This window comes from Typha angustifolia, chromosome 1 (genome assembly GCF_048772165.1).
Source record: "Typha angustifolia cultivar Huaian chromosome 1, ASM4877216v1, whole genome shotgun sequence".
Lineage (NCBI taxonomy): Eukaryota > Viridiplantae > Streptophyta > Magnoliopsida > Poales > Typhaceae > Typha > Typha angustifolia.
In genome coordinates, this window is record NC_133239.1 from 959,819 (window position 1) to 979,365 (window position 19,547).

The 19,547-nt window shown below is 37.2% G+C and overlaps 3 protein-coding genes across 3 annotated transcripts; 1 reads left to right on the forward strand and 2 right to left on the reverse strand.

The window, feature by feature from the left end:
- The first annotated feature begins 542 nt into the window (after window positions 1-542).
- On the forward strand, window positions 543-1,883 carry LOC140762468 (uncharacterized). The gene is made up of 3 exons (XM_073100284.1): window positions 543-775; window positions 875-1,004; window positions 1,125-1,883. Exons 1-3 carry the CDS (start codon window positions 640-642, stop codon window positions 1,669-1,671), a joined length of 813 nt encoding a protein of 270 aa, XP_072956385.1. The 5' UTR covers window positions 543-639; the 3' UTR covers window positions 1,672-1,883.
- A 5,896-nt stretch (window positions 1,884-7,779) lies between these two features.
- Window positions 7,780-10,500, reverse strand: LOC140759454 (putative leucine-rich repeat receptor-like serine/threonine-protein kinase At2g19230). The gene is made up of 5 exons (XM_073096025.1): window positions 10,484-10,500; window positions 9,942-10,129; window positions 9,042-9,605; window positions 8,585-8,692; window positions 7,780-8,486 (listed from the first exon to the last, which is right to left on the reverse strand). Exons 1-5 carry the CDS (start codon window positions 10,498-10,500, stop codon window positions 8,464-8,466), a joined length of 900 nt encoding a protein of 299 aa, XP_072952126.1. The 3' UTR covers window positions 7,780-8,463.
- Window positions 10,501-11,549: 1,049 nt separating this feature from the next.
- LOC140763888 (putative leucine-rich repeat receptor-like protein kinase At2g19210) lies at window positions 11,550-19,501 on the reverse strand. Its single transcript, XM_073102296.1, has 13 exons — window positions 19,400-19,501; window positions 18,407-18,971; window positions 17,639-18,123; window positions 16,857-16,992; window positions 16,681-16,752; window positions 15,559-15,630; window positions 15,393-15,473; window positions 14,158-14,321; window positions 13,762-13,982; window positions 13,167-13,293; window positions 12,675-12,743; window positions 12,394-12,586; window positions 11,550-12,132 (listed from the first exon to the last, which is right to left on the reverse strand). The coding sequence occupies exons 1-13, from the start codon at window positions 19,491-19,493 to the stop codon at window positions 11,715-11,717; spliced, it is 2,697 nt and encodes an 898-aa protein (XP_072958397.1). The 5' UTR covers window positions 19,494-19,501; the 3' UTR covers window positions 11,550-11,714.
- Window positions 19,502-19,547: the final 46 nt, after the last annotated feature.

The following is a 19,547-nucleotide window of genomic DNA, read 5'->3' on the forward strand; positions in this document are numbered from 1 at the left end:
CAATCCGGCTCGAAATTGACTCGGTTTATTAAGCTCGCGGCACGGAGATTGGACGTTGGAATGGGTCCGGGATTTAGTGGCAGATAGACAAATTAGTGTTTTCTCTTTCTCTCTCTCTCTCTCCAAAAAATTAAAAAAGAAAAAGAAAAAGAAAATAGTGTTCGGACATAAGAGTCCACCTCACAAGATGATGGTTGTTGGGGGCCGTACACTTCCATTTTCTAATGTGAAGACTTTTGACAGCGAGCCTCAAAAGTCTTCTCTAATATAGCAATTGATGGTTTGATATCAGGTGAGTAATCCATTTAATGAATCGTTAAACTTAATCAATTAACGTTAATGTGAGAATCCTACTTATTTTCTTTTTCAGTCGGGTAATTTTGGGGTAACTATTTTTTTTTTTCGATTAATAAAATACTTATAATATGAAAAGGAGTAAGAAGAAAGTGGCACAACTTTAATGTCGTACATGGTCAAGCCTTTGCCTCTTGAGCTCTATAAATCGATACACTAGTCCACACCCCATTTGTCTCTCTCTCTCTCTCTCTCTCTCTCTCTCTTCTTCTTCTTCTTCTCTCTCTCTCTCTCCCCGTGAGCTTTACTCTTCTTGGCTTTGTATGCGAGATTAGGCTCTTAGGAATGGGAAGGGCGCCTTGCTGTGACAAGGCGAACGTGAAGAGGGGGCCATGGTCGCCAGAGGAAGATGCCATCCTCAAGAGCTATGTCGAGTTGCATGGCACTGGTGGCAATTGGATTGCTTTGCCCCAGAAAGCAGGTCAATGGATTGATTGATTTCCTCATTCTCTTCTAGTTTTCCTCAAGTTTAGTCTTTGCATGTAGCTCATCTGGTGTGTCATGAATTAATTTGTTCCAGGTCTCAAACGCTGTGGCAAGAGCTGCCGTCTAAGATGGCTCAATTACCTTAGACCGGACATCAAACATGGAGGCTTCACAGAAGAAGAAGACGCCGTCATCTTCTCACTCTACAACAAGATTGGAAGCAGGTACTACTACTGCTATTACTACTACTACTACTAAAATTAATTAAGTTGGAGATTGACCCAAATCTAGAATTCATCTTAAATTGTCTCTCTCTCTCTCTCTCTCTCTTAATTCTGGAATAGGTGGTCTGTTATTGCTTCTAAGCTACCTGGAAGAACTGACAATGATGTTAAGAATTACTGGAACACCAAACTCAAGAAGAAGGTGATGGGAGGACAAATAAGTCCCACTACTACTACTTCTCCTACTCCACCACCACCACCGCCTCTCGCTGCGGCCATCAAAGGCGAGGGCTATAACGGCGGCGATGCCTTCTGGATGCCACCAGCTGAATTCCTTGACCATACCTATGGATTCACTCATGAATCCCAGAAGGTGTACTACACCGAGTTCGCGCCGCCGCCGCCGCCACCGCCGCAGCCTATGGTCGTGTCGCCGTCCGAAGAGGTATCGATGGCCTCGTCGTCGACGGTCACAGTGGAGAACAGCAGCTCTACTAGCTATATAAACGATGCATTCTTCTCAGAGTTTGGATTCCCCAGTAGCTACGGCTCCCAGGAGAGCATGGGAGAATTTCCTCCTTACTTCTACTCCTCCAACTTAGCCAACATGTGGGCTGCTTCAGAGGTCAAGCCACAAGGATTGTTCCAAAGTCTAACACACTTGTAGTTGATTTCAGAACTTCTTAATGTTCTTCTTTAGCTTTTTCTTATTTCTTTTAGCTTGGTGCACTGGGATGGATTATCTACATGTAAATGAATAGAAGACCAACGGTTTAGCTTCAGATGGGAGTGGTTGGAGGATGACATTTTAACTCACTAACGAATGCATTACTACCATGTAAATGATTAATTAGAGAATAGAAATGGGTTTTCTGAGAAGTTATTATTTGTGACTACAGTTTAAATTTTTTATTTTATTTTTGTGGAGTATTAGTGAGACCTTCTAGTGTTTGGACTGCAGCAATGAAATGTGCATGGTTTTGGAGATGGTCAGCAAGACTGTTTCACCTCCTGCTTGTGCTCAGAGGTCACGAAGCTTGCATGGGTCCTGGAAGAATCAATGGCTTGTTCAAAGCCAACTGAGGAGAGAGAGAAAAAGAGAGAGGAAATGTAGCTATCATGCTCATTAAAAGCTTCAAGATTCCTTCCTTTATTTTATCAATTATTATGGCCACTTGGGTTATTATAATGGCCTACATGATGATATTTCCTTAGTTTATTTTTGAAGAAAAGTCTCTTAGGAATGGAAGGTCTAGTCTGTCTTCCATGGGAGGACAATATGGCAGTTTGAACATGTCAGAGTATCAGTTTCGGAGAAGCTCCCAGTCATGCCAATGGCACACCTTTCAACACTAAGACCTCCTTTTTGTAAGAAACTCTCACTTCTCTAAGGTGGGTCACTATTAATTAGCTCACAAGTAACCATACTATCTTAATGATTCAATAAATAAACACACACAAATATATGACATTAATATAACATAATACTTTAAAATTAGAGGTTTGTCCTGTGAGAAACAGACAAGTGGACTATTGAACCCTCATCAATGGTTGACATTGCTATCACTAAGTAAATCAAAAGACGAGATATATACAACTAGGTTTAGTCAAATTTTCCCACACATGTTCTTCCTTGAACTTTCAGCCTAGTGGACAATACATACCATACCCTCATAGTTGACAATTTACCTGAGTAATCTTATGACAATTATTAACTAGTGCAGGAGCTTGTGGTTTTGATGAAACCTAAAAGAATGGCATCATAAACCCTTATTATATAAAGCTGAAGTTATTAGAGCTTTTAAATTTCTGACATATAGTGATCAAATTTCTTTATTGATCATCATTATTCAAGTCCTTTCTGAAAATACTGTTCATTGCTTGTGGCCCAAAACCACCCACTAGGATTTACTCTATTCTATTCATGGATAAGATTGAGCTTAATATACGTTCAGAATCTATTCATTTCGATTTCATCAGAATAATAAACATGTTCATGATAAGATATTCAAATGAAATGAATAAGTCTAGATGATAGCTATAACATAACCATTTGCTTGATGGCAAGTGGCTTGGATCTTTCAAGTTCTTTTTTTTTATATATATAATTTCAGCATGGTGTCAATAGTCCATCTCCACCTCAAAATGTTCAGAAAGTAAGCAAATATCAAGTCATTTTATGCCTAAAATTCATAATTGTGTGTGTAAGTTTTCTACATACAACTAGTACTCCTCTTCACGGAAATATCCAAGGCAGAGCTAAGACAGAGACAGAAACACTAATTTGCTGAACTTAGCAATGAACCGATGTACTATTACTTTTTTATTCCTCGTCGTCGATGAATAAGACAGCAGACAAAGTAGCTGAGGATTTCTACAATCTGAAGAAGTTTGCTTCCATACTCCATGTTTCAGGAAACAATCCCCAACTTTTTGAAAAACTAGGAAATTTCTTAAAAAGCAAATGTCGGCTTCCATTCAGAACTAAGAGGATATTTAGTTGATAAAGAGTTCCCTATGTTCAGAGCTTAACTTCTGAATCAGGAATTCCAAAGCCTAACAAAAACTGAGAGGAATTTGAAAATTATTATATGAACATAGGTTATTTGATTAAGAGATAAAGTTCTTATTTCAAAGAAAAGAAACATCGACCGAGATTTGAATGTTAGACAACTGAGTACTCCAAGAACATAAGAGTTCAGTGAAATGGTAAGGAGTGGAAGCATGACATTGACATGCATTAACCTTATAATATTATTGATAAGTCCCGAAGTAAAAAATATTGAAACAATTAAAGAGATTTTTTAAGTCCCAGATATATAGTATGAATATAGAGGTGGATAATAAGCCTGGCATAACTTTACTTGTTAAGCTTGAAATACACTTTTCTTCCAATACAATAGAAGAAATTTAGTAGAAAGTACTTTATCCACTCCCATGACCTGCAAATTTCACTATGAAGTTGATGACAATGACAAGTATCTACAAATCAAGCATCTTTACAATCAGAAGATATCTCAACAATTTCTTCTAACAGGAAGATGTATAATCAAATCTTATACGAAACCGAATCTCTTTATAGAATAATTTAGGCTGCTGATTAGTCTCATGAGTCATGGGGGGCTTTTCTGGATGAAAAAGGGGCTTCTTCTACATCTATCTCCTTATCATAAGTAGAAATATATCTAGTGTGAAATAGACAATAACCTTTTGCTCTGTACTTTGTGCCTATTTTCCCCAAAAGTGTGGAGTCAAACAGTGAGAAGTTTTCTGAACTTTGGAAGGATAATACAATAATGCAGGTTTGCATACAATTCCTTCAGAGCAGCAGAAGGAACAAAATTAAGCAATACTTATGAAACAGTAGAGCAAACAGGAGGAGCATTTGTCTCGATAATTATTATTAATTACGTGTATGTCGAAACATGCATGTGGAGGGTATACGATGCTTACTTCGACCCGGTCCTACATAGATAATTATCATCTACACAAAATACACTATTCCTTGTTCTTTTCTCAAAGTCACAAAGTTTTTAAGGACCACAAATAAGTCCACTTCTCACAAGAATGCAATGTATATGGGATATAAAGACTCCATCACATGAGATTGATAGTATTGAGATGGCATTGGTGAGAACATCTCCTTAGATGGCAATTCAAGGATATTAATAATTCCAATTAATTTGACCATCAATTCTGTACAATTAAACATTTCATTCAGATAAATATCTGAATCAAAAAAAAGAAAGAAAAAAGAATAACTAGGAACTCAAAATTTCTACTTCATCATATCTTGTTTGTTGCTTTCTTTTTATATGCATTTAATTCTTGAAAGGCATTGTTTCTTAATTGAGGGTAAGTAAATATAGCCAACTTTTCTTCTTCTCACTCCTCATTTGGATAATCTCTTAATGCAAAGTTAGGTCAAGTGATTCTATATGAATGAGTTTTTACTTTTTAGCTGTTGTCTTACTATTTGTTTCAAGTAGTGTTCCATTCAACTGCCTTATTATCACTTTAACCAAAATATAGCAATCTTTTGTACATTTTCTCCATGGATTTACATGCAGGCTTATATTCCCCTCATCTTTCAAGGCATAAAAAAAAGAGTAATCCATTTACATGAGGCCTGTCACCATGTATAGAGAGATCTGGGAAATTTAATAAACTTTTGAGGTTGTGCTATCTATCAAATTCACTGTTGTAATAGAGAGAGAGAGCTCTAATCAAACTTGATTCAAAATAATTTTGAATCTTAATTCAGAATAATTCAATTTTAATTTGAGCTCGAGCTCTTAAACAAGCATAATCTTATCTGGATTAAGGTTGAATTAAATCAAACTTAAACTAGTACATAAAAATAAAGAACCAATACTTTCTTCTATTGCAGCCATAACATGGGTAAAAATATAGCTCTAGAGTATTATGAGCCATAACATCTTAATTATATATATTATATAATTTTAAAATATTATATTTTTATTTTTGAGTCTTAATTTCGAGCCTCGTTCAGCTAATCAAACTTAAATTTACTTAATTTTGAGTTGAACTTAATCAAACCTTAGTGAGCTAAACTCTAATAGAGGTCGATTATTTTGACAGCCCTATCTATCGATGGTTATTGGTTAAGTATACATGACGAAATGTTAACGCAATCTATGCAAGATATTAATTGCAATTACTGGACCGTCTTAACTAATTAAAATCATCTGAATCCATAACACTCGCAAATTAAGGAAATGTATATTGGGTGAATTAAAAACAATAACTTGCTAGAGGAAATTAAGTACTCCACTTGTTGTTTACTAGAGTCAACAAAATAATTTCTATTCCATCTATCAACTCATTAGCTGTCCTTTTAAATGCAACTTCGATGTCAGTCGATCTTATCGATACATCAACAGTCCCAAGTCAACGGACTAATTGTCTTTCTATAAGCTATTATATATGCAATTAGCTTAATGATAAGATGATGGGCTGTGAATGTTGAACTAGGAGATATAAACTAATGAATTCTTGCAGAATAATTTAGGGATAACATCCTCATATTGTTATTAAAAGTTCATACTCTCATTTAGAAGAAGTCAGTCAATTAAGTTGGCTTGTTCTTTATAGCTAAAAAATTTACTCTTTCTTATGCTGCAAGTAAGGATACTATCTAGATTGTCTCAGATTTGGGGCTTCAGATTTCTGTTGACCAACTTGGTACGACGACGACAAGCTGGAAATAATAAGTTGCTAATTGAAAATTTTTAAGTCATTTGTTGCCTAAGAAGCATTTAATTTGATGGAAGGAAAAAGGTTATAATACAAAGCATATGTTGGCAAATTGCATTAGCTGATCAACGGACACATTGAAGCAACAGAAGACTAAGGTCTTGTTTGGTTTGAAGTTAAATCTCGAATTTGATTAGATACGATAAAGATAAAATGGTGTTTGATTAACAAACTAGTGTAAGGGTTTCTAAACTCAAAAGAAAACAAGGCCTAAGAAAATGAACTAAATTTTCTATTCACCCTTTTCGTGTTTCAAGCTAAGTCATGCTATGAGCACAGGAAATGCTTGATAGATAGTATGTCCTTGCAGCCTTGCTTGCATCAAAAACCAAATTATGAGAGCAAATTGGGGACTAAGTAGTAAGAAATTCAAGAATTTGTTTAAAAATGTAAAGCAGAATTTGCTGGTTTTAACGGACGACAGAGTTTGTTCCCAGAAATCATTGCAATAGATAAGAATGATAACAAATTTATACAGCTTAACTTCAAGCAACAGAGTCCAAAATGAAAGAAGAAAACCAATTCAGACTATTGGGAAGCAGAATACACAGCAGCTTATCTTACAAATGGACTAAATAAGGTTGATACATCTCCAAGTGCACTCTTCTCATGTATGGGGATGCTTTCACTGTATGAATTCTCGCTTTCCTTATGAACATTCTCCAGTGTCAAACTCTCCCTTGGCTGCATTACCACTTCAGCCATTGTTGGTCTTTGAGCTGAGTTTTCTGCCTTACAGCTCATTGCTAGATCAAGAATCTTCTATACAGAATTAACATCACACTTTCCATGCAGCCTTCGATCAACAATTTCATCAATATCCTCTCAATTAAAGGGGGAGGTTGGCTTACCTCCAGTAAAACCACTCCAAAGCTTAACTATGTGAGAACCTTCACAATTAGCCATTTAATAGAAAGTTTTCCTGTGCAACTAGTTATAAAATCTTCATTTCTTGTTCTTCCATGAGAGATTTATCTTATGCCCGACTCCTTAGCAAAACAAAGAAGTTGCTTCTACTTCTTCCAGTTCTTCCTGAGAGATATATTGGCTATATCATTTATCTGCTGTTTCTCTAGTAAAGGCCTAACCCGTCAAATTCTACTGGCAGAAAAATAAATATTTGCAAAAGAAACATACTCTGGATCAATGCATCCTGATTATTGTTGACACACTCGTTTGTACATTACCAAGAACTGCCTTAGATAGCCCAAAATCAGCTATCTTGGCTTCGAAATTTTGACCTAAAAGAATGTTGTGAATCATTGGTAGCTTGCATCATTTGTGAAGATAATCCATTGAATAAGAAGAAATGAAAAGAACTAGAAATGCATTTTACGATCTAGGAAATTAAAGGGACAAGTAAAGATGGATGCATTTATATATTGTGACCTTGTGCAAGCTTCAGAGGACAATGTGGAGGCGCTCTCTCCAGCTCAATGCTCTACCAAGGCCAGTTCTACCTGTAAGAGCATAAAGTCAGTATGTCATCGCAATATCGCATGAACAATGTCTACTTTTACGGTTATTGGCTTCAACTAGACAAGATCATCACTCGGTTAATAGTGATCTGCTAACAGTTTCCACGAAGAGTGTAGCTTAAAAAAAAGCGCCAAAGACAAGTTATATAGAAGGTTGCATAGTTGGTGGTTCTTTTTAAAAATATATAAATTTCATTGTGAAGCTTTGGGAAGATCCTACATGGCACAAGGTACAAGATCTAGAACTGGTTACAAATCTTACACAAACAGAAGTGTAAATCTCAAATATTCTTTATCTAGATGCCAACTGAAGTGCGATATCTCTAAAAGCATGTTCCGGCTAAATTAAGGTACTAGTAAACTGAACGTTTCAAGTACACAACCAAGAAAAAAATTGCCAAGGATTAGATGCAATGCTTGATCACAAATGCATATGTTTTACATGCTCAAATGTAACAAGCCATTGAATAGTTGAGATTCCATTAACATGCTTTTGGTCATTCACCATCATGTCTACACGGGAATTAGTATGTAGATCCTAAAAGTGTTTGTTTTAACAATCAACTTTCTGAAAAACTGAAAAGAAATTAGCAGATATCACTTTTTAACAGAGAGCTAAAACTATTAAGAAAAGGTGGCTCGTGGACATACTCACAAAGTCTTAAATGCTTTCAAAATGGAAAATGAAATGGATAAGTGACCGGTCAATCCGCTGGAGGAAAGATTTCTGCAACATTTGAATCCATTAATTATCTTATCCTCACTAATTTCTAACAAAGCTATCCTTTTTAAAAGATTCATATATGATCCTTGAAGCATTCGCACCATAGCTACAGATAACCCCATCCCAAGCATACTTTTTTGGAGCACAGGGATCACCCATCCAATTTCTCTTCATCTGGTATTGCACCTTGATTGCCGTAATGGCATCAACTGATACCACAAAAGAATGGACGGATTAATAGAATAAGATTTCTGTAGCAGGAATTGTACATGACAAAGAATGCTCGCGACATGGTACACAGACAAAGAATATTTTGTGCATTAATAGAGTAGCTATTAATTTAATAAAGCAACAATCATATCTAATGTCCTTTCTTGAATGTCTTCCGAAATTTTGACATAAAAGCTTTATCAATAGCAAAGATGTTTTTAATTACCTCAACAACTCCTCTAGAGATAAGACTCAAAACAAGTTATAAGCCAAAAAGTATCAGCTCAAATCCGAAGAAGCAATTCACCGAACAGCTTTTGGTCATTCAAGATCAAAGACAACAATTACCGTCTCCGAGGTCGGTCATCATCTCGGGAAGCAGCATGCGCGAGTAGATCTCAAACGTGTTGATGAGAGGTGGGAGGGTGGAGTTGGCGGTGGCGTTAAACGAGTAGGTGTACCGACTAGAGCCGGAGTCAGGGTGGACGGTGCACACGGCGTCCGAGTAGAGATAGGTCGGGGACAAGTGGCCGTAGGCACGGAAGTCATTGCGGTAGATGTCGAACTCCCTCTTGTCGCCCCCGTCGAGGACTTGGATCTCGGCGAAGTAGAAGACGGCGTAGTACTCCGTCCAGGTGGCGCCGCCCTCGGGTTCCCAGTAGAAGGAAAAGGAGGTGGAGTTCACCGGAACGATAGCGGTCTGCAGGACGGCAGAAGGGGCCTCGAAGGAGTCCTCCGGGTAGTTGTTGACGGTGGAGGTGGTGGATATAGCGGTCCAGGAGGGGTCGTCGATGAAGGGATACCAGAATCGGTCGTACCGTACGGGTATCTGTTTGCGTTTGGTTCCGGTCCAGGGGGTTAAATGATAATAAGAAATAAAACATAGGGTGTCATGATAAAATTCCCCAAAAGCTTACTATTTAATGCGTCACCTTATCACCGGAGATGTTGCCGGTGCCACGTTGTATCGACCGTAAACAACGAGAGCCTGAGACGCATTAGCGTATTTATACATCCTGGTCTTGAACGTCCTCATCTCCAAAGAAGATACGAAGGGAATTCCACTGTCCGTCTTTATTAGACACACTTGTATGAAGTCCGCCATGGCAACAGTGACAGAGTGATGTTCACCTTTGCCCACAAGTGTACTCCTATATGGAGATCAAACATGACTGGCAAACTACGGAGTTCGTCGTAGTTCCCGTACATGAATCTAGCTCTGATATTGTATTTGTGATCTTGGATCACCGGCTTTAAGGTGTAGCAATTCCGAGCTCCATCTGGAAAGCTTCTGACGTTTTAAGTCCTGTACTGCAACTGAAGAGGTTACGTAGTTCCTCGCATTGTCGTTGTTTGTTCCAGTATCTATAAATTGTTCATCCGAGACGTATCGTAACTGTAACCGCTCGAAGTCCCACAATCTATACTTATGAAACCTATATACAAGAAGAGATTTTTTTTATAAATGAAGAATTCTCACATCGACCTGATATCTTTTGCAGCAAATTTCTATGCAATAAACAACTGAGGTTTATGTAATTGAGACCGTCAAATGATCCAAGGAAAGAAAGAAAGAAAAAAAAGTAGAGCTTTGAAGTTACCTTCAGAACTTGGCTGGCCTGAAACTAAGACACCCGAAAGAAGAAAACACCACAGTACTACCATCTTATCTGAGCTCAGGTCTAAGAACTCCATGGCTATGTATGCTTCAGGAGATCGTTTCGTTGCAACAATTGAATTAATTTCCAACTCTTCTACTTAAATACCAATCATCGAGCATTATCTCATACCTGGCAAGAACGGCCATCTGATTATTAGATTGATAAAATTATAAACCACACCCTACATATTGAATATATTATAAATGAAGTCCTCTGTTTTTATTATTGTTTAAAATATTGAGCAACACATTGAGTTAAGTTAAATTTAAAAAATAAAATATTTTATTCAGTTAAAATATAAATAGAGGGCTCTATTTATAAATAATAATATACTCAAAAAAATATGGAGCAGTATTTGTAATTTTCTCCGTTATCTATTTACATAGCAGTCCAACAGTGAACAATAATTATTATTACCTCCCCTCATGGCAAGTCAACTTAGGCCCAATTTTAGAGATAGCTTAATGGAGGTCAACAGGCGATCAGAGAGAAGTTAAGGGTCCCATCTTATCTGTTACTGCACTCATAATCTGTACTAATTAAATACGTTAAAGTGGTAGGTACGATTATTGTCACCTGTGAGACGTGAGTTTATAATCATTCTCTCGAAAGGAAGACAAATGATTAGTATATTAGTATACAAAGAATGAGAGATACGGTTGTTGACCAGGGTTAAAAAGAAATAAATTAGAAATTATGTACTCAATCAAAATAGTTTCCGAGAAAAAGAAATTATTAGTATTCTTTTGTTATTTAGAGACGGCCAGCAAGGAGTATTCTTGTTACATCCATCGTTTGATTAAATTAATTCGGATGAGCAGTTAAAGGCAGAGAAAGAGAAAACGGAAGGTCATTTTAGTAGAAATACAAGGATTAAACTGAGGAAATTCCTTTTAACTAATGGGAGGTAGTTTTCTCGACCTTTAACTAATGGGAAGTCAACTTGCAAATATGTCAAATGGAATTGTATACATACTAGAATGCATCTGATTGTATGCAAAGAAAAAGAAAGAAAGAAAGAAAAAACTAGCACCAAGAACAATGCTCCCCTTCCATTACTTGTACAGATATTTTATGTAAGATGCACATTAAAAGATGGGCATCGATCAGTTGAAAATCCTAGAAGAATCCCAATTTAGAATGATTGATTAACAGCAAAAGGCATGCAGAAGTTGCAGGTTTAAGGGAAGACGGGTTTTGTTCCTAGAAAACATTGCTATAGATAAGAATTTTTACAAATTACATAGCTAACTTGAAGCAACACCAGGCCAGACATGTTGAATGCTCACTTAAAATAAGAAAAGTAGAAAACCAGTTCAGACTACTGGGGAGGAATACATAGCATTATAGCAGAGCCAGCTTATCTTATAGATGGACCAAACGATGCTGATAGATCTCCAGATGCACTTTTCTCACTAATGGGGGTGCCCTCACTGTATAAATCCTCGCCCCTCTCACGAGCATTCTCCAGAGTCAAACTCTCCCTTAGCTGCATTACCACTTCAGCCATTGTTGGTCTTTGAGCCGAGTTTTCTTTTGTGCAGCTCATTGCCAGATCCAAAACTTTCCATACAGAGTTAACTTCATATTTTTCACATAGCCTTCCATCAACAATTTTTGCTAAATCCCCTCGGTTAAGAGCTGGCTTCACGCGTTCTAGGATGTGAACCATCCTTTTGCCTTCCACAATGGGAGGTTCACCAGTAATTATCTCCAATAAAACAACTCCAAAGCTGTATACATCACTCTTCTCACTGACTCGACATGACTTGTGGTACCTATATATGTAAAACTTCACAATTAGCCATCTGTATGCAGTTTAAAAGAAACTTTTCCTGTGCAACTAGTTATAACATCTTCATTTCTTATTCTTTCATGAGATATCTTATGCCATCTTCTTACCGAAGAAGTTACTTCAATTTCTTCCTGTTCTACCTGAGGAGAGGTATTGGCTATATCATTTATGTTATTGTTTCCCAATTGAACCAACCCGTCAAACTCAATAGGCAGAAAAATAAACATATGCAAAACAGACGTACTCTGGATCAATGTATCCTGGTGTGCCAACAAGTGCCATTGTTGACACATGTGTTTGTGCATCACCAAGAACTGCCTTGGATAGCCCAAAATCAGCTATCTTAGCTTCTAAATTTTGACCCAAAAGAATGTTGCTGCTCTTTATATCTCTGTGGATTATTAGTAGCTTGCATCCTTTGTGAAGATAATCAAGGCCTGCATTGAATGAACAAGAGATGAAATGAACTATGCAGTTTAAGATCTAGGAAAAAGAGATATAAAAAGATGCATTATGTATCCAGACCTTGTGCAGCTTCAAGAACAATGTGGAGGCGCTCTCTCCAACTAAATGCTCTACCAAAACCAGTTTTACCTGTAAGAGCATGGAGTCAGTGCACTTAAGGATTAAAAACACATTTGTAACTGCTTTAGGCCGAGATAGCCCTCTTTATCTAGGACCATTTTATATAATTAGGTACCAGATTATGGAGTCCATCAAATGGATTAAAAGGTTAACTGTTATTTCAATTAGCTAATATCTGGACCATTTGAAATAGCTCAATGATGACTTTGCGATCAACATGATCTAGACATCTCTTTTCATGGTGGAAGCTGATATAAAATAAAAATAAAAGAATTATAAAACTATGCCAAATTTATATTACTATGCCTTTCAATGATATATCCTAGTTGGAGCTGAAAAATAACTTCCACAACTAGAAAAACCATTTTACGCATCTATTTTCTACTATGTATGATTACTAAAATAATGGCAAAAGGTTTTCTATCAATGAACCTCTAAGATGATCATGAAGGCTTCCCTGAGCCATGTACTCATAGACGAGAGCCAGGTGTTCTCTATCGTTGCAATAGCCAACCAAAGAAACGAGGTTCTTATGGCGAACCTTTGTCAAATTCTGAGCCTGCAAAACAAAATCATAAACATTGTCATAACTCTCAGTAACTAACAGCAGAATTGTACTTTGTGATTGTCTGATGGGCTAATCAAAGTGTTTTGAAATTTTTTTGACATCCCAAATTAGTTACGCAAAATATTCAGAAAGAAAGACAACAAAAGGGTAATTTCTTTCTTTCTTGTAGAATGTAGGTAGTTGGTAACTAACAGAATTTCAGATGTGAGGAACAATTCACCACACAAGCAACATCAAAGCAGCCTAGGAACTCCAGCAACCATCACATTTCTAATTAGAGTTATTTCTTAATTGCATGATTTGTATAGGGAATTTGCAATCCTTGCTAGCATATGGAGTGCCTAGAACCTGTTATAAAAGCTATAGTCCAAAGATTTTCTTCCAAACTTCATTATCACTGTGCCAAAGCCGTATCATTCCTGAGGAACATATATGTCTAACACAGACCAAATTAGTTACCTCAGCCAAGAACTCCTTTTGTCCTTGTGCTGATGTTTCCGAAAGTAACTTGACTGCAACCTCAGAACCATCTTCCGTGTAACCATGGTAGACAGTCCCAAATCCTCCTTTTCCGATGATACGCTTAAATTTGTTGGTAATGTTCCCCAACTCCAAGTATGTGAATTGCATACTCTCAAATTGCACCTGATGGCCTTCAACACCCATTTTTCTCCCTGGAACTACCTCAATAAGTGGCGAGGCATTAGATACCAAAACTTCCATCAGAAAAGAAGATCATGAGATGCAAAACATGGATATTAGGGGTCAAGCATATAACTGGTATAACACTCCAATGAAATGAAAAATTAGCAGGGAACTATTGCACAGATAAGGCTCGCTTGTATGAGTAACAACCTTGTGGCCTTCCTCTCAATATCCACAAAGTGGATACCACTACTGCCAGTAACACCAGGGGAGCTACTGAAATGACTATAATGACTGGTGTAGTAATCTTCTTCTTCCTTGAAATATTGTCAGGTGAGAAACCATTGTCACATTTGTTTGTACTATTGTCAGATCTAGCATCAGGAAATTTTTATGATATGTCAGCTCGTAATAGCAATCGATCTCCAAACAAAAAGATAAAAATTAATGGACTGCAGATTCCAAAGTAAATGCAGTTGACTTCATGTTAAAGTACAACAAAAAGAAAAAACAATTGACCCTTTAAAGATATTTCAGCTCTGAATGAAGAGGGGCAGTAATTTTGTTGACTTCTTATTGCATCCTTCAGGTTTCATCTTCCTCTGGTATACAAACATCAGCTTCATTTACAAAAGCCAGTACCATCTCATTTGAAGCTTCTGAAAAATGGGCGGAACTTCTCCAATTTATTCTTAATATCACTAGTGCATCCTTCAGGTTTCTTAAAGTGGGCGGAACTTCTCCAATTTATTCTTATTGCATCCTTCAGATTTCTTAAAGTACCATCTCATTTGAAGCTTCTGAAAAATGGGCGGAACTTCTCCAATTTATTCTCAATTTATTCTTAATATCACTAGTGATATTCCAGGTACTTCTGAAGCCAAGATGATTAGCGTTATGGAATAGTTTCTCTTTTTGAGTAGATATCAGGGCATAATATAATTTATCTTTCTGAGCAAATATTAGGGCACATAGTTCATTGAATTAGCTGATTCACATAATACTCAAAGAGGAAAAAGTATTTGAGTCCTCGAAACTATTATTTAGTGGAAAGTAACAAAAGCCTCAGACTCATGCTTCCCGGGCCTGCTTAAATTGCTTGAGTTATAAAAAAGAGTTTCAATAATCAGATTATTGGCAGAAACATTACCCTCTCTTTCATTAACTTCCTAGGATGAGATCGAGAAAGATCTTCTCCTATCAAGTAATCTTTGACCATGGTTATGTTACTAAGGTGCCCCTACGGTAGCAGTATGTTATTGACTGGCCATACAATGCATACATCCAAAAATGTTTTGTTTGGAAAAGGCTCGGACAATGATGGTGCTACTTGTACTGACTCTTACCTAAGGAAATGATTTTCTAAATCAAATGAAAGTACACTATGCAATAGCTGATAAAATGTATATGACGTTACTCAAAAGAAATTGATGGAAATTGCAGACCTCAACGTAAGCAAACCAGAAGCTGATCTTTTAAGCAGCAGATCAGGGATTGGTTCAGTGAAGCAGTTGCCTGCCAAATTCCTGCACATATGCAGATAGCAATTGACCTCCAAATCTTTCTTTTTCCCCCTAAAATCTGACCCATAACCTTGAATTGACTACTTACAGGACCTGGAGGGAAGATATATTTGCTAGATAATCAGGTATTGTCCCATTTAACTTGTTGTAAGACAAATCCCTGAAACAAAATATCAACAATTTGGAATTGTCCGAAAGCTTTCAGTTGCAGGTCTGTCTAATTACTAAGGTACTTCATGCAAGCTTTACATCAAATACAATTAAATAAGAAAAGGTAAAAATGGTCATGAAAATAACGTACAATATGAATATACAAAGTATGCCAATTGCATCTTGATTAAAATCATTGTCAACCAATCGATCACAAGGTTTAGCACCATTTTACATCACATATATGCGTGTCTTAAAGATGGTTAGACTTGAGGAGTTATCGCTTACTTGCTTACTGAATGATATTTTTGATGTTCAGACTAAAAGAGGTTCTTAATAGGTCCAAATAACTAGACATATCTCAGGTGCCTCAAGAACAACTTTAGAAACTAGAAAAAGTAACAAACATATATAGCTCTAAAGTGACCAGTACAAGGAAATATGCCTTATCTATCCTGTCTAATATACCTTTCTATCTGAGATGCTGCTTTAAAGTTCATCACAAAGATATGCAATGAAGTAAAATATAATGACAATGTCAGATAAGGCCATAGTATTCCTACATCTTCTTTATTATGGAAGACAGATTGATTACTTCTATGCCACCTGGATCTGAAATATCAGTGAAAACCATGCAAGAACGAAACAGCTGAATCATGCCCAGACAGCTCAATATTATCACATACAAACAGTTTCAACTTTCAAATTTGTACAAAATTTGGTACGGGAGCTCTTTATCTACCAGACTACTATCCACTTACTCATAAAGAGACATCTTACATGCATGTACTGTTTATCTTTGTTCAATTTAGAGGGCAATGTATTAGACAGGCATGTCCTAATTATTAATGCTGGCAGATGCATACATTTAAACATGCTCAGATGCTTTTTTTTTAACAGTTGAGATTCGGTTAACAAACTATGGTGTTCTTCTGAATCATGCCTTCACAGAAATTAGTATGCAGATCCAAATTAGAGTTGCTAGCAAACTGAAAGAAAATAATGGGTATCACTTTTTGGTAGGGAGTGGAAACTGTTGGTAAACATCAACCATACTTACAGACTCTGGATTGCTTTGAGCATGGAAAATGAAGAGGACATTTGACCAGTCAATCCGCTGGAGGAAAGGTTTCTGCAACAGTCGAAACCCATTAATATATTTTATTCTTACAGATTTCTAATAAAATTGACCCCTTTAGAATCTACCATAAAATTTTCTTTTATGATATTACTCACATAGCTATGATCCTTGGAGCATTAGCACCATAGCTACAATTCACGCCATCCCACGCATACTTTTTTGGAGCACATGGATCACCCATCCAATTTCTCTTCACTTGATACTTGAGCTTGATTGACTTAATGGCATTAACTGATAACAAAAGAGGAAGATAAAAAATTGCAAATTAAAAGGCCAATAGGCTTAAGGATTTAATACCAGGAGCTATGCATGACAAGCAGTGTTTTTTTGGGGTGGGGGATTGACATTGAAATCATTGGACTATTTCTAAATTGTCGTTATGGTTATAATTTATAGGAAAATTTCTAACATGTGCTGTTAAATTAGATATTTTTAGAACATTTCAAACTAATAATATTAGCGTGAAATGGTCTTTGCACCATCTTAGTTAATTTTTAACATATGGAATTGGCCATTTAAAAAGTCAATAAACTGGGCTCTGGTTTTTTGTCCGAAAAAAAGAGTCCAATGATATGAATGGCAAGTTATTTAAAAGAATGCAGTGACAATTGTGATACCTTTCTTCTTCTTCTTCTTCTTTTCTTTTTTGATAAAAGCAATGGTGATAATTGAAATTTGACAATTGTGTTATAAAAGACCCTTCCTTATAAAAGACCCTTCCTGACCACATGGCATATAAACAAGGTAATCTTTGGAAGAAACTCATAGGAGAACAAATAGCAACAAGGAAATATCGAATTTTTATGGAAGGCAGAGTAGTCATACTCAGAGGAGGCAATTAAACAAACATCTATCTCGTGTAGCATTTTTAACTTACCGTCGTCAAGGTCGGTCATGAGTTCACGTAGAAGCATGAGGGAGTAGACCTCGACCGCTGTAAGGAGAGGGGGGAGGGTGGAGTTGGTGGTGGCGTTCAGCGAGAAGGTGTACCGAGCACTGACGTCCAAAGGTCTGTAGCTGTATAAGCTGCCCGTCATCAGGTAGGGTGGGGCAACGGACTTACCCCAGATCTGGCCGTTGAGGTAGATGTCGAACTCCCTTTTGGCGCTTCCCGTGAGGACTTGGACCTCGCCCATGTAGAGGGTGACGAAGTACCGGCGGGTGGAGGGGCCATTCTCGGGGTCCCAATAGAACGAGAGCGAGGTGGAGTTCACGGGGACGGCGGCGGTCTGAAAGACGACGGAGGGGGGCTCGAAGAGATCGTTGCCGAAGTTTTGGAATACGGAGGCTGTGGATATGATGCTCCAGTACGGCACGTTGTCCCAGGGCGTCCAGATTCGATCGTACGGGTCGTCCGGGTATCTGTTGGGTCTTCCAGTCACAATCCAAATTAAAAATAAAAAGAAATAAAGACAAAGGGGGTGCACCAAAGGTGTTTGATACATGGCCTAGCTCACGACTAATGGTCGGATTGCACTCAGGTCGTCGCATTAATGATGCGAATACAGCGATCTTAATAGTGACACAATTAGACCATCAACTTCATGCGCAAACGTGCATTTGACGATACAATCAGACCGACCTACGGGGCCATTTGCATTTAACCAATTAAAAAGATTAAACCCTTTAAATCCTTTCAACTCACCTTATTAATGGGGTGGTACTTGATGCAAGGTTGCTTCGACCAAAAAGAACAATAGATTGAGAAGCATTTGCAGTCGGATAAAGACTAGACTTGAGTGGCCTCATCTCCAACGAAGAAATGAAAGGAGTTCCAGTGCTTGTGTTTATAAGACACACTTGTATGAAATCAACCAAGGCAACAGTGACAGCCTCAAATCTATACTCTTTGCTTGCATCAGTTATGTTCACTGTCTTCCAGAAATTGACTCCTAAATGGAGATCAAATAGGATTGGATTGTTATCTTGCCCACTACGAAGTCCGTCGTAGTTTCCATACAAAAAACTTGCTCTTATAAGATACTTATTCTCTTGGATTGCTGGCTTTAACGTGTAACAATTCCGAACTCCCTCTGGGAAGCTTCTGACGTTCAAGTTCTGCATTGCAACCAAGGAGGTTTTGTAGTTCGTCGCGATATCATAGTTTGTTCCAGTATCTATAAATTGGTCATCGGAGATATACTCTAATTGTGTCTTGGTGTCACTGTAACTGGAACCACTCATGATGCCGCAATCTATGTATATGTAACCTACAAAATGGCAATAGATTTTTCATGTGGAATTAAAATTCAACCTCTCTCTCTCTCTACATATATACAGGATGTTTGCATGTATAAATGGAATTCTTATTTCTTTAGATAGCGTTATAAAACAGGTAACTTATTGCCCATATATATAAAGACTAGGAGAAATTTAGAGGCAAAACATATACATACATACATATATATATTCACCAGATATACAGGATGTCTACTAAAATCTTTTATGAATTTATGCAAACTATCTTATTTTCAGAAAAAAAATTGGCTGCATGGCATGAAGGATCCAACTCTAATGCGTGGCAATGAACAAGAGATAAGATGGTCAATTATCTCAGATTGCACGAGTATATGAGGAATAAAAGGAGGACAAAAGAGAAAAAAAAGTAGAAACTTAAGCCTAAGACCTTACTAATTACCTTCAAAACTTGGTTGCCCTGAGACCAAGATACCCTTTAGAAGAAGCAAGCACCATAACATAATCTTGAGTAAGCTAAGGCAGAGGTACTCCATGCCGTGGAGATCGTTTCCTTTGCAACTTTTGAGTTTATCTCCCAACTCTTCTAC

Bases quoted from the DNA above. Each gene is read 5' to 3' on its own strand.
- LOC140759454 (XM_073096025.1), bottom strand. The intron at 9,606-9,941 runs GTGATCCAAGAT...TTAAATAGTAAG, and splicing joins ATTGCTACACCTTAAAGCCG to CTTTTGGGGAATTTTATCAT. The intron at 8,487-8,584 runs GTGCGAATGCTT...CAAATGTTGCAG, and splicing joins TGGGGTTATCTGTAGCTATG to AAATCTTTCCTCCAGCGGAT.
- LOC140762468 (XM_073100284.1), top strand. From the start codon at position 640: ATGGGAAGGGCGCCTTGCTGTGACAAGGCGAACGTGAAGAGGGGGCCA. The intron at 776-874 runs GTCAATGGATTG...AATTTGTTCCAG, and splicing joins TGCTTTGCCCCAGAAAGCAG to GTCTCAAACGCTGTGGCAAG. The intron at 1,005-1,124 runs GTACTACTACTG...ATTCTGGAATAG, and splicing joins TACAACAAGATTGGAAGCAG to GTGGTCTGTTATTGCTTCTA.
- LOC140763888 (XM_073102296.1), bottom strand. From the start codon at position 19,493: ATGGAGTACCTCTGCCTTAGCTTACTCAAGATTATGTTATGGTGCTTG. The intron at 14,322-15,392 runs GTCTGCAATTTC...TCCTGATGCTAG, and splicing joins TCTGGTTTGCTTACGTTGAG to ATCTGACAATAGTACAAACA. The intron at 12,587-12,674 runs GTCTGGATACAT...CATTCAATGCAG, and splicing joins TGTTCTTGAAGCTGCACAAG to GCCTTGATTATCTTCACAAA.